At 41.2% G+C, this 12,531-nt stretch overlaps 2 protein-coding genes across 2 annotated transcripts in view; one reads left to right on the top strand and one right to left on the bottom strand.

The window, feature by feature from the left end:
• The first annotated feature begins 1,397 nt into the window (after positions 1-1,397).
• slc7a6os (solute carrier family 7 member 6 opposite strand) lies at positions 1,398-9,040 on the top strand. Its single transcript, XM_028586618.1, has 5 exons — positions 1,398-1,654; positions 2,232-2,558; positions 4,434-4,640; positions 5,321-5,453; positions 8,376-9,040. The coding sequence occupies exons 1-5, from the start codon at positions 1,466-1,468 to the stop codon at positions 8,507-8,509; spliced, it is 990 nt and encodes a 329-aa protein (XP_028442419.1). The 5' UTR covers positions 1,398-1,465; the 3' UTR covers positions 8,510-9,040.
• Positions 9,041-12,053: 3,013 nt separating this feature from the next.
• slc7a6 (solute carrier family 7 member 6) overlaps positions 12,054-12,531 on the bottom strand; it is a 17,481-nt gene continuing 17,003 nt past the window's right edge. Inside the window, exon 10 of the mRNA XM_028576041.1 lies at positions 12,054-12,248. Coding sequence (XP_028431842.1) covers positions 12,181-12,248 — 68 coding nt within the window. The 3' untranslated portion in view covers positions 12,054-12,180. The remainder of the gene's footprint in view (positions 12,249-12,531) is intronic.

Raw genomic sequence — 12,531 nt, 5'->3', positions numbered from 1 at the left:
ACAAAAATGATTGGAGGAGCACCACCAGGCTGACCACAATCCACCACACTATCCCAACCCCCTATCCGCCCGATTAACCACTCCCCATGTATCTCCACCCCATCCACCCTCCCCCGCAGAGACCTTCACTCTAAAACCATAACAATTGTCATACATTGTGTGCTATATCACTTTTAATGGCCATCCTGCAGCCAATCAGAAGTATTCACCCAGACTGTGGTATAACTGGATATAACAAGTTGAGAAAGGGCTGCATGACAGCAAAGAGTTGGAAATATTTACGTTCACTTAAACTGATAAAGGTAAGGTAATCGCAGAATCTCTAGCTTAGGCCACCCCCCCCCCTGACCTCTCGGGACCCTGGAGGGCCCACTAATCCATCCATGTTTGCAGGTTTACACGTGGAAGTGACAGCAGCGTTGGTTTTGCGTTGGTTTGAACTGTTGTCTGTTTGACCAGTGCTTTGTTGTACATTCAGATCCTGCCTTAGTTCATTTGTTCTGTGAAAACTATAATTGTGTTCTCTGTTTTTTCTATTTGTTTTTGTTGCTTTGCATTTCTTCAACATTCTGCTTTTGTGCAATAGCCCCCTGGGCAACAGTTAGACCTGTTCTGCTTTCACATTCAGTAAAACCATCAGATTAAAGAGATACTATAGGAAAAGAAGTATTTATTGGGTCCAGAGGTGTTTACAGGCTTTGAGGGTTTTATGTTGGATTTGTGTACAAAAAAAACAGTATTCAAAAGAAATAAGATGTAGGCTATATATAAGTTTTAAGCTGCTGAACATAACCTGTAACAGTGGCAGATGAGCGCCATCTATTGGCAATCCAAGGTCCAAGGTTTAATTTTTAATGGAAACGATGTATGCAACTACCAGTTAGATTAATTTAGCCTATTTATTGGGCTTATCAAAGGTGCCAGGAAGCTGTTTTAAGCCCTGGGAAGGCTACAATTTTAAAAGCCTTTTGGAAGATTTTCTATAATTTTATTTCAAAATTCAGAATCATCAATTGTAACATTTGATAATCCTTAAACTTTTGAATATCCTAATTTAATATAGGCATACATTAAGGCCTAGGTTATTGGTCACACATTATTTTTGTGAAGAAAAAATAATATTGTTTATAATTAACCTATATTATCAAGAGTAGCCTAGTACTCCCGACTCGGAATAACTTTATTAAGGGAAGATTTTAAGTAATTTAAATACACGGAATAATGTTTTGACGAAACCTATTTTATACAGTCAGCAAACAAAAGAAATTAAGAAAAATCGAGAATATCAATAATTTAGTTATTCTATCGGAAGAGCAATTAATTCGAGGACATATTTATTATTTATTATTATTGATCCCTATAGTCCACGGTCCTCCCCCTATAGCTTCCGGGCGGAAATAAAGGCGGAGCGTTCCCCGTTTCCCTCCTCCCAGTCTGCCAGACAAACTCAACAGACAGGAACAACATGGATCCGAATACGACGATTCTGCGAGTCAAGAGGAAAAGGGGGACCGACCCGGCAGATGCGTTGTTGTTGGCGTGTAAACGTATCCGGCCGGAGACGTCCCAAGGCTCAGGCGAAACGGTACCGGAGCCAAATGAAGCCGAGGTGGAAAATTCTGTCTTCAAACTCGTGGCGACCGTAGCGACACAGGTGAGAGGCCTGCTACTACAGCCACAGTGCTGGCTAACGACTACGCAGCTTGCGGTGGGAACGGCATTTAAACGTTAGCTAGCGTGACGGTACAAACTTACCCATTTAGTAAATTTAACTGATCGATGGCAAGCTGAATTTAACTACCTAAAGCGATGGTAGTTGTTAGAAAACAAACGCGCCTTCTGTGCTAGCTAGTTGTTGTTGTTAGCATAATACTCCGTTTAGCTAGGCAACGTTGTTAGCCGACATTAGCCGTAACGTCACAACAGCCCCACATTGCATTAACGTTAATGTGTACAGTGGTTTGCTCATTTTGTTGATGTTGATCATAACGTCAGTTTAGCTGCTAAACACTTTTTCGGTTTAATGTTATTACATGTTAAAGTTGACTCTTTTTCTTCCTGCCTTTTACTGAAATGGCCCCATGCTGACCGCTGTTTGGGTGGTGAGATGTTTTCAAGGATTCTGTTGGTACCTGCTTAATTTCCTTAAACTTCTAGCTAGGTGTCGGGAAGTAAAGCTAAATGTTAGAGCCGTGTAAATAAACTCTCCCTTTTTGTCATCCCATCACCAGGATGCTCCTGTTCAGACACAGGTGCGACAGGCTTTGGCTCGGCCTCGCATGGCCCACGCACTGCGCCCCTCTGCTGCCAGTTCGCAACGGATCATCGGGGACCTCCGGAGCACAAAGTGGAGCACCAGGAGGGAGGAACGCTACAGAATCCTCTCCAGCCACCGTACAGGGCTGTCCAGCCCGGCGGAGCAGCAAACCAACCAGACAGAAGCTTCTGATGGCGTGGAAGACACTGGGAAAGAGCAGGACAAATGTTTGGGTCTTGGTGCAATCCAGGTGGTTGATCTCCTACATGAGGATGTAGAGGACCAGGACAAATCTAGCAAGGTGAGTTGAGAATGATGTAGTGTATCGCCTGCTTCACTTATTTCACAAACACATGGACATACATTCCTTTTAATAATAAAAAAATAACAGTCAATGCTGTAAACAGTTTTTTTTTTTTAAGATTTTTTTTTTGGGGGGGGGTATTTCTGCCTTTTTATTTGATAGGAAAGCTGAGATATGAAAGAGGGTGGAAGACATGCAGGAAAACTGCCACGGGTCGGAATCAAACCCTGGACCTTCTGCATCGAGGATTAAACCTCTACGTGTGCACCTGCTCTACCAACTGAGCTAATCGGCCACGGTTACATTTGTCTTTTAATTGACAATAATGCTTGTGTACCGCCAGCGTGGAAGATGGTATTATACCTTTTATCAACCTGGTGAACAAGCCTTGCATAATGTATGTAGAAATTTTACAACTTACCCACAGTTAACCCCTGGTCCCATCTTCATCCATAGCCAGTATGTTTTCCTAAGCCATAAGGAACTTGTTTCACTGTTATAAATATGCTACGAACAAAGTGAAACGAAAGCTTACTGTATCTTAACAGTTAGGCTTTCTCAGCCACGTGTCTTTAAATTTGGCAGCTTTTGTGCAGACTGTAAAGCTAAAATAACCTTCTCCCCTCCTTCTGTACCAGTAGAACCTGCTAAGTAATTTCTTTTTTTTTATTCACAGAAATCAAAACCGAAGAGCAATATAGATAGATGGATGGATGGATAAAATTCTAACAATAAAATTTCCATCCTGACAAAATAAAGTGTAGTAATTTGTAAGGAAAAAAGGGGGAGGTGGGGGGTTATTGATAGCAGTGCTAAGCAGCAGAGTGGTTTTTGGAATAGTACAGTGAATCTGTATTGGTACCTGTATAGGTATCAGGAAATCTTCCTACCAGTTATTAAGATATTCCTGTAACACTCAATATCTTATAAGCAAGTCCGTAGATGGGTGTGGCGGAGCCAGCTTCAAAGTTTCCAGATGTCCTCGTTAACGTTATCAGGTTATTCACATTCAGTTTAAATCCCAAATATTGCCAAATGGGCACCTTTTTGCTTCTCTCTTGCTTCCACACCAAATCCTCTTGTCGGTCAATTCTCCCGACTCTCGTCACGTGAAGTGAAAGCTGACTCCGGTCGCTCTGTGCTGCGACTCTGCTTCTTCTGCTGTACGGAGCAGACACTTGTACTGAAGATGGTGCAGCAGCTTTCTTCAGGCTGTCACAACACTGCACATTTATGACATGTTGTCCTTTTTTAGGTTGCTGGCGGTACTCCATCACACACAACTGTCGTGCAAATGCATTGAGTGTTACCAAAGGCTTACAACAGTAAATATTTAATAGCATATTAAAGCTTTAGTGCGTAACTTTTTGATGTTAATAAACGTCAGTTACATTCACACATGAGTTGCTACGAAGCTAATTAAGGTGATCAGCTCCACACAGCTCTCTCTGTATTTCTCACTATGTTCAGAAGACTGTGGCGTCTGGCAACTTTCGCACGCAGAAGCTCGAGTGAAGATAATTACCTCTTCTGAAGAGTCTGTTTTTTGTGTCCTCCTTGGCTACTCGCAACTGTGTGGGTCACGGAAGGTTTGTATCATGTGGACACACCGACAGTGTTGTCATTACTTAAAATTCTTCATGGGAGCGACAGAAACTACGCACTGTAGCTTTACCTGAAATACTGTTTGAATACAACAAATAGATCTGTGTGCTTGTGACATATGGTACACTTTATTTGTTTTCATTTGTAAGCTCCTTTATTGTGTAGTGTCAACTGTCTTTGTTAATGTGTTGGAGGTTATAATTGAAGGCTATAGTCAACATTGCTAAGGCTGCCGTTTTGTTCTCTCGCTCTGCTTTTTTTGTGAAGACGCTGTCCTCGGACCCAGAAGTGATCCTGTGTAACAGCACCAAGATGCTGCGGGAGCGCCTGAGCATCACCCGAGAGAGACTGGGGGAGGAGCACCGGGAGCAGGACGACGACTACGTCTACGATCTCTACTACCAGGAAATGGTCGCGCCAGGCTGGATCCAGGACATCCTGTCTGTCAGGGCCTACACCGATGAGGGAGAACTGGTGTGTGTGATGGATGGACGGACAGATGAATGAATGCTGAACTCTGAGTGAGTGAATGAAGACGAGGGCGCCGTAGAGAGTAGACATTTCCTAAATGTTCTAACTGCCTGTGAAATAGTTATGTGGCTGAATCAGCGCAGGTCAGCTGGTCTTGGCCTACCTGTACATGCTGCCCCTGCTCTCTAGCTCGGCTCAAGGCCAGTCAGTCAAAACGTGTTCCGCCACATGTTGCTGTTCTAGTGAGGCAGATCATACAGATAATACCTCATTTGTATAGAGGATTTCAAAACCAAGTTACAAAGTGCTGTACAGTAAAAACAAGATCCATAATTAAAATATAAATGAAATAAAATGGATAACATTCAACAATAACAATACAACAATAATGGCAATAAATTGGACAAATACAGAGGAGACACCACATGGAAAAATTGTCTAAAGAAATTTGCATTCAAAAGTGTTATGTTATCTAACATTTAGTACTCAGTACATTGGTACAAATTGATTGTCAAAGTGTTAATTCAAGTTTATGGCTTAAAAAATGAAGTTTATTATTATTATTATTATTATTATTATTATTATTATTTTTTTTTTTATTACAATTTCTTTGAGTGCAATAAAACCAATGATGACTCAAGAGAAAGGAGGCTTTTGGATAAACGGCCGGTTGTGTTTCCCAGGTGCCTGACGTTGTGGTTCATGAAGAGGAGGTGTATGAAGACGAGGACGATGAAAACGAGGAAGGCAACTGGAGGAATGACTACCCCGACGAGGGGAGCGATGCAGACAGCGACCGAGAGGAGCGCTACGGTGGTACGTAGTCGTTGATGGGTTCCCTACTGAAGTCTGTGTAGGTTTGCACCTGGGATCTTGGTCAACCTGATCTTACCAAAACCCTCTTCCATTTTCAACAAAAGGTGGATGGAGAACAGTCTTTGCTCATGTCTTGAATGAGATCTACTCAAAATGCCTGAAAGAATGAAATAACTGTAATTTATAATTTTTTTTTTTGTGGTAACATTCACAAAAGGGGCATCTTAAAGTGTTCATATTATGCTTTTTCCCTTTCCTTTATTGCGTTATATATCTTTTTTGTGCATGTAATAGGTTTACAAAGTGAAAAGCCCAAAGTCCCCCAAAGGGACTTACCATCTCTAACAGAAAACACTGTTCACAAACTGCTCCAAACAGCTCTATTGTAGTCCAACCTTTACTACCGTGATCAACGTGCGTCACTTTCTAACACACGTTAAAATGCTCGCCTAGCTGCTAGCGTAGCACGCCCTTGTAAGGCTCTTATATACTAGACGCAGCCCAGCTGGCGCTTGCAAATGTGATGTCATGAGATCGTGACTCAATCATGACTATTTATACCTGCGCTGATGCTCGCGACATTATTTGCAGTCTTCTCCTGAACAGCGGTGGCGCTAATGTGCAAAGGCTACAGACTTTGCTATTTGTACGGACTAGAAGAAGAAAAAGGTGAACCATGGCAGAACTGGCAGCAGCACTGACGTCAATGCTTCAATTTGATTGGTTGAGCTACTTGGTGGGATCAAGCTTTTCATTCACCATAAAATAACTCCTCTTAACCCAGGAAGTTTACAAGAGAGACTTGCAGTCACTCTGAGAGTCCTGGCATCATGTTACCCTCGAGTTCATTCAGGCTTCCTGTTTCCACTGTGTCACGCGCCGCTGAATAGGAAAAAAAGTGATGTTAGTAGTCCTTACCTAGGTACTGTCAGGGCACGCCCTCATACTCTGCTTCTGACTGGTTAGTTGTCCTTACCTAGGTACTGTCAGGGCACGCCCTCATACTCTGCTTCTGACTGGTTAGTAGTCCTTACCTAGGTACTGTCAGGGCACGCCCTCATACTCTGCTTCTGACTGGCTAGTAGTCCTTACCTAGGTACTGAACATGTGATTCCCAACAAAGATGGAACAGAAGTGAGATGCCTCACTCTGTAGCTAAAACAGAGAGCTCAACACACAGGGTGAAAAGAGGAGCTGCAGCAATGTGCAGTACAACAAAAATATGGTGTTTTTTTTCAAAATGAAACTATGTAAACCTATTCTGAGATAACTTCAAAATACAATTATGAACCTGAAAATGAGCATAACATGAGCACTGCAAGGTCTTTTATTCAAAACGGTGTTTATAACATGATTTGGGTGCGACTACTGATGGGACCCAATTGGATTGGGTCTGATCCGGTCTGGGTCAGTTGATAAATGGCAAATAAAATCATGCGACGGATGCATTAAAATGTTAATTTATACATTGTAATGATTCAAACAAAGCCTATTTTGCGTCTAAAAATATGGAGTTTAGTTGGATTAACACTCTAATGGCGCTTACCCACTGCTGGTACCAGCTCGGCTCGACTCGGCTGTGGATTTAGTACCGCCTCATGCGTGAGGCGAGCGCGGCTGGCCGTCATAGCGACGCCGCAGGAAACAGCCGTGACCTAATGCAACACACAGAATGTTGAAGGTGTGTTATTTTGGATTGCAACGCTACTGGTAGGGCTGCACAATAGTGTGTGTGTGTGTGTACGTCCTTGCAATATCAACGTGCAATTTGCACATCGCCAAAGGTTACAACATATCGCAATAGATGCTCAGACATTCTTTTTTTTATTTTTTTTGTGAGCTGAAAGAAAATATCAGCTGAAAACTGCACTTAAAATGTAACTGTCACTTTTAAGTGCTGCCTTTTTTTTTATATATTCAATTTTATGTTCAATTTGTTCAATGAGAAAAATTTTGGAAATTATTTCCTTTTGGTTTAAATTCAACGAGCGATTTGATGTAATTAGCAGAATACTGCAGAAATGCAGAATTTTTATTTATCGCATGTATTGCGATATTCTACAACGTCATCGCATATTTTCCTCGTACCGTGCAGCCCTAACTACTAGCCACCTGGTGTACCTAGGGCTGACCTGTAGGTTTCACAAAATATTCACACAATGAGATTTGATAAATAATCACCAGTAATGTGGATATAATGACTAAGTGGGTAAAGGCCAATAATAGAACTGCAAGAACAGTCTGGTAAGTTCAGAAAATGACATCACTTTACCGTAACATAGATTTTGGATATCGTAATATCTAGTGTCATCACGATATTGATAGGAAATAGCCCAGTGTAACTCACTTGAGGTTTATTGAAGTCTAGGGTTGGGTACCAAAACCCGGTGCTAATATGGCACAGGTGCCTAACCGACCAGTATCTAATCGCAATGTGGATTTTGGTGCCAATTAAATGCCTTCTGCACTGCTCTCTGATGCTCTGAAACAGACATTAGAGGCAACAGAAGCATCGCCCCACGTGACGCTAGTTAACCCTTCACTTGAGAGCAGTTAACGTTAGCCTTCGCTTGGCTAGCAGCTGGAGTAAACACGGTTAAAATGCTGACCGCTAAACGGTGTAAATGGTATTTCTCAGTTCACTTGAAACTAGTAAGCCTTGTGGTGCATTCAAAGTTATTGTAAAATACCCTATTTTCTTTCTTTTTTTTTTTTTTTTATTAAATCAAAGTATCGGCATTGGGGGACCAAATCTATACCCAACCCTACTGATGTCTACCTGACCGTCAAAGACTAGAAATCTGTGCCAGCTTTTAGGTTTTTCCTAGTCTTCTAGTTTGTCCCAAGCTGTGTGTCCGTGTGTGTCCGTGTGTCCTTCCTGTTCATTAATTGTCTGGCTTCTGTCTCCGATCACGTCTGCAGGTTACTGGGAGGAGGAGCACTCGTACAGCCAGAGGAGCTGGGGGCGCTACCAGAGGGAAGTGCTGCACGAGCTGGACTGCCCCGCTGAAGATGACCATGAAGATGATGATGGAGACAAATATAATTCTGATTGATCTATCCCTTACCCCCCCTCCTCCAAATGCCTGTCAGTGGATCTTCCCAATACACTCAACACAAATGATCACCATACTCCGTATTCCTCTGTGTAGACGAGAGTGGAGGGAAACAACTATTGCAATGCCGCATAATCATAATCACAAATGCAAACCTTGAGGTAAATAAAAAAGAACTTCAAGAAATTCCATCTTAAAGTGAAGTGACAAATGTACTGAGAACATCCTGTTAACACCCCTGTTCTTGTTACCATACCATATATCGCTAAAGCTCTTTTTAGAGTGAAATCCATCCTCTGCTCTACTACACAGATGGGGAAGGAGTAGGTGTCATTTCCAGAAGGATCCAGAGTGTCTTTTTCTTTCTTTTTTTTAACTGTGGTGGAGTGAATTTGTGTGTGGGTGTTTGTTCCATGTGGATGTGTGTGTGTGTGTGTGTGTGTGTGTGTGTGTGTGTGTGTGTGTTGTTGCACATTAGTGTGATATGCCTTGTATGCTCTGTGCTGTTAACACTTCTGTTATAAAGACATCTTGTGCTGTTAACACTTGCAATTTAAGACATTTTTTGTGTGTGTGTGTGTGTGTGTGTGTGTGTGTGTGTGTGTGTGTGTGTGTATATTTGTGTGTGTTTTAGATTTTTGCATACTGTGAAAGTGTGATGCAAGTTTTGTTGTGGGTGTGCGATTTTGGTTCAGAAATCCCCCTTTGAAGTTAAGATTGTTTCTGTTGGATGCTTGTTGAATTAAACTTTTTGTAAATATGTAGATGTGTATAAAAAGAAGGCTTTCAAAATAAACTTTAAACATCCAAGTGTCAATTTGTCATGTACGATAAATCCAAATGGTTTAATTTAGGTAAATGTACTCAAAAGCTCAATTTGATGTTTGAACATAACATCTCATAATCCAAGATGCAAAGAAAGTATAAATATGCAGTCCAGTAATCTTCAATTTAAGATATTAAAATAAGGTTTTCTCAGCATGTTCATCTGGAGAGGTTTATCTGGGGCCCGTTTCAGGAAGGAGGCTTAACAAACTGAGTCTAACTCTGAGTTAATTTACCCAGAGATGGCATTTTGGTTTGAGAACAGCTGATGTGAGTTTGTTCAATCGACTCTCGAGTAGGTTCAGTGCGTGCACCACCACAAAACAAATTCTTCTTTATCGAAGAAAACTTGCTCCCAACCAGATTAGGGACTGTTTGGTATTTATGGAATGGACCACCGGATGGAAATAGGGGAGGGTCATGTCTTTTTATTCTTTGTTGAGGGGAGGGTCATCCATCTTTTTTATTCCAGAGGGGGGGGGTCACCCAACTTTTGTATTCATGGAACGGCAACATTTCAAAGTGGCTTGTTTGGTGCATATTTTTCCATGTAGCTCTTAGTCTCGGCCCTCCTTCGCTACCAGATGGGTCTGACCCATGAGTTTGCTGTGAGGCAGGGGGAACACTGCTCCCCTGGTGGCTGAAACGGATAATTGCATTGTTTTAAAAAATGAGTGGAATAATTACATCTGGCATCATCAGATATTTTATAAATATCTTAAATAACACAAAACGAGTAAAGAAGAAGTACAGAAGGTATTGATAAATTGTTGGGGGAGGGTCATGCCTTTTTTCCAAATCGTATTGGAGGGTCATAGAATTTCTTTACTGGCGAGGGGAGGGTCATGTCTTTTTTGGCTAAAGGTCCCAAAACTACTCCGGTGGCCCCTGAAATAAATAACAAACAGTCCCTTAGGTTCACAGGTGACTGTGAGGTAAGTTACCTCTCGTTGTGAAACGGGCTGCAGTTCCCCCTCTCTCTCAGGTTTGAGTATCCTCTCTTTCTGAAACCGAAAACCCAGAGTTTCCCTCATCTCAGTGTTAACTAACTCAGAGTTTAACCTGTTTTCTGAAATGGACCCCCGATGAGCTGGTTGTGAAAGCTTTGGATGTCAAAAGTCTGTAGAAAATCCTCCTCAACCAGTCCTAAATTCTTTAGAAAAAAGCTCAGCTGCCCTAACCTGTTAGGAGTTCCTCGCAGTGTGAGCTAAACACGCAGCACATCACCGAAAACAAATTGTCTCTCATTTTATGTTTAATTTAACAAACTGCAATGATTTGGGATTTAACAACTGTGGTTGAATCACCAAACATCGAAGCTTCACTTCCCTTAATATTCAATACTTAATATATAATACTCATAAGTACACATGATTTCAAAAAGGTTTTAACACACTTTCATGAAGCATGCCCAGTTTGGACCAAGGGACCAATGCCAACGTAGGATTTAATTAATGGCACAAGATGAAAGAGCTAAATTGAAGCCAAGATGTAGTGCCATTTAAAATGAATGGGATTTTACCAGTTAAAGTAAAAATGATTTGGTCCTGTGCATACTTACCTTGGCATACAAGTGACACACAGCTTTTAGTTATTCTACAGCAAATTGGATCTAGATCAGCAAGTCCATTTAAAACAGTGTACAGCTATTGATATAAACTCAAACATGTTTGTACTTTAATTGGGAGAAGAAAAAAACAGTGTCAAAGCCTGATAGTGTCAGCTGACAACTTATTGCTGAGTGAGTGTATCTCCATAAATAACTTTCAAAACTTCTGCGATAGGAGGATTTCTCCAATTTAAACCATTCCTCGCAGGGATAGATACTTTAGAAATAATAATCGTTTAAACGTAGGTGACTAAAAGACAGAACTCTACAATAGATACCTAAATGAATTGCTATTTTGACTAAGTCAATCTATTGATGCCTCGGGTACAGCACGTTGAACACTTAGTGCCGCAGCACCCAGAGAAGATAAAGAACGGGAAGGCTACAGCTTCCTACAACGCCAGAGTGGATTCAGCGGCAGATAATTAACCCACCTCAGCCGCCAAATGGAAAAGGCCCAATGTTTTATTTCAACACTTAAAATGCAATAACACACCTACCAGACATTAGACAATGACACCAAATGTACATAAAGGCAATGACATCCGGGTGATGGCTCAAAGTCTTCACATAGCAGCAGACAAAAAAAGAAAAACATTATCTTCCCTTTTTTCCATTCACTAAGCTTACATGATGGACAATTTATGATTTGTCTTTTCATTCACAGGTGAAATTATGCACATTCACACATAATGTATATATATATATATATATATATATATATATATATATATATATATATATATGTATATATAGTTATGTCTTTCAGTTAAAGTGGGTTAAATCCATATATTAAAAATGTACTTTATGTATAATCATTATCAGGTCTTTGTGGTCATGTGCAGCGCCTGTAAAATCTCACAGGCACATGCTCTTTAAAAGGCATTATACAGTTACCTGTGCACCCTCTCTCAGCAGATCCTTTATAATAGAGGTAATTAAAAAGTGTGATGAAGAATACAAATAGCCATACTATGCAGTATAACAGTACTGTCAGTCCTTACGGTCGGAGTCTTTGAATGGCCTTGAATTCCAGGATAAAGCTGAAGGTGGGGGTGGGCATCTGGCAGCATTTTCAGTGTAAACAAGTCAGTGGCGTCTGAGACAGTGAACAGTACAATAAAATCTTTTTTTTTTTTTTTTTCCACAGAAGAATCCCTCACCTGGCTGGCCCCGGTGACTTTCAGCTTTCAGGATGTAGAGACTGCTGGTGTTGAGTTTTAAAGTGTTTGGGATGCTATTCACTTTTGTCCATCTCTGTTAGTACACAGTAGCAGGTGTACTGGGCGGAGAGAGTCAGAGAACCTGCAGTAAGAGACAACAACATCCGAATGTATGAGAGAGGGGGAGGAACGATGCAGTTGCAATGACAAAGTGTGCCTGTTGGCTGTTGCCTTAAAGTGCTCATATTATGCTATTGGGTTTTTTCCCTTTCCTTTATTGTGTGATATATCTTGTGCATGTTATATAGGTTTACAAAGTATAAAAACACCTAAAGTCCACCCCAAAGGGACTTACCATCTCCAACAGAAAACACTGTTCACAAACTGCTCCAAACAGCTCTGTTGTAGTCCAGCCTTTACTTCAG

The sequence above is a fragment of the Perca flavescens genome, chromosome 1 (assembly GCF_004354835.1).
Source record: "Perca flavescens isolate YP-PL-M2 chromosome 1, PFLA_1.0, whole genome shotgun sequence".
NCBI lineage: Eukaryota > Metazoa > Chordata > Actinopteri > Perciformes > Percidae > Perca > Perca flavescens.
Note: the sequence above shows the minus strand (reverse complement) of the source record. Positions and strands in the feature narration are given on the sequence as shown.

What these genes read in the sequence shown, in the direction of transcription:
- slc7a6os (XM_028586618.1), top strand. Translation starts at nt 1,466, where the DNA reads ATGGATCCGAATACGACGATTCTGCGAGTCAAGAGGAAAAGGGGGACC. An exon ending in TGGCGACCGTAGCGACACAG is followed by an intron (nt 1,655 to 2,231) that starts GTGAGAGGCCTG and finishes TCCCATCACCAG; the next exon opens with GATGCTCCTGTTCAGACACA. An exon ending in CCGAGAGGAGCGCTACGGTG is followed by an intron (nt 5,454 to 8,375) that starts GTACGTAGTCGT and finishes TCACGTCTGCAG; the next exon opens with GTTACTGGGAGGAGGAGCAC.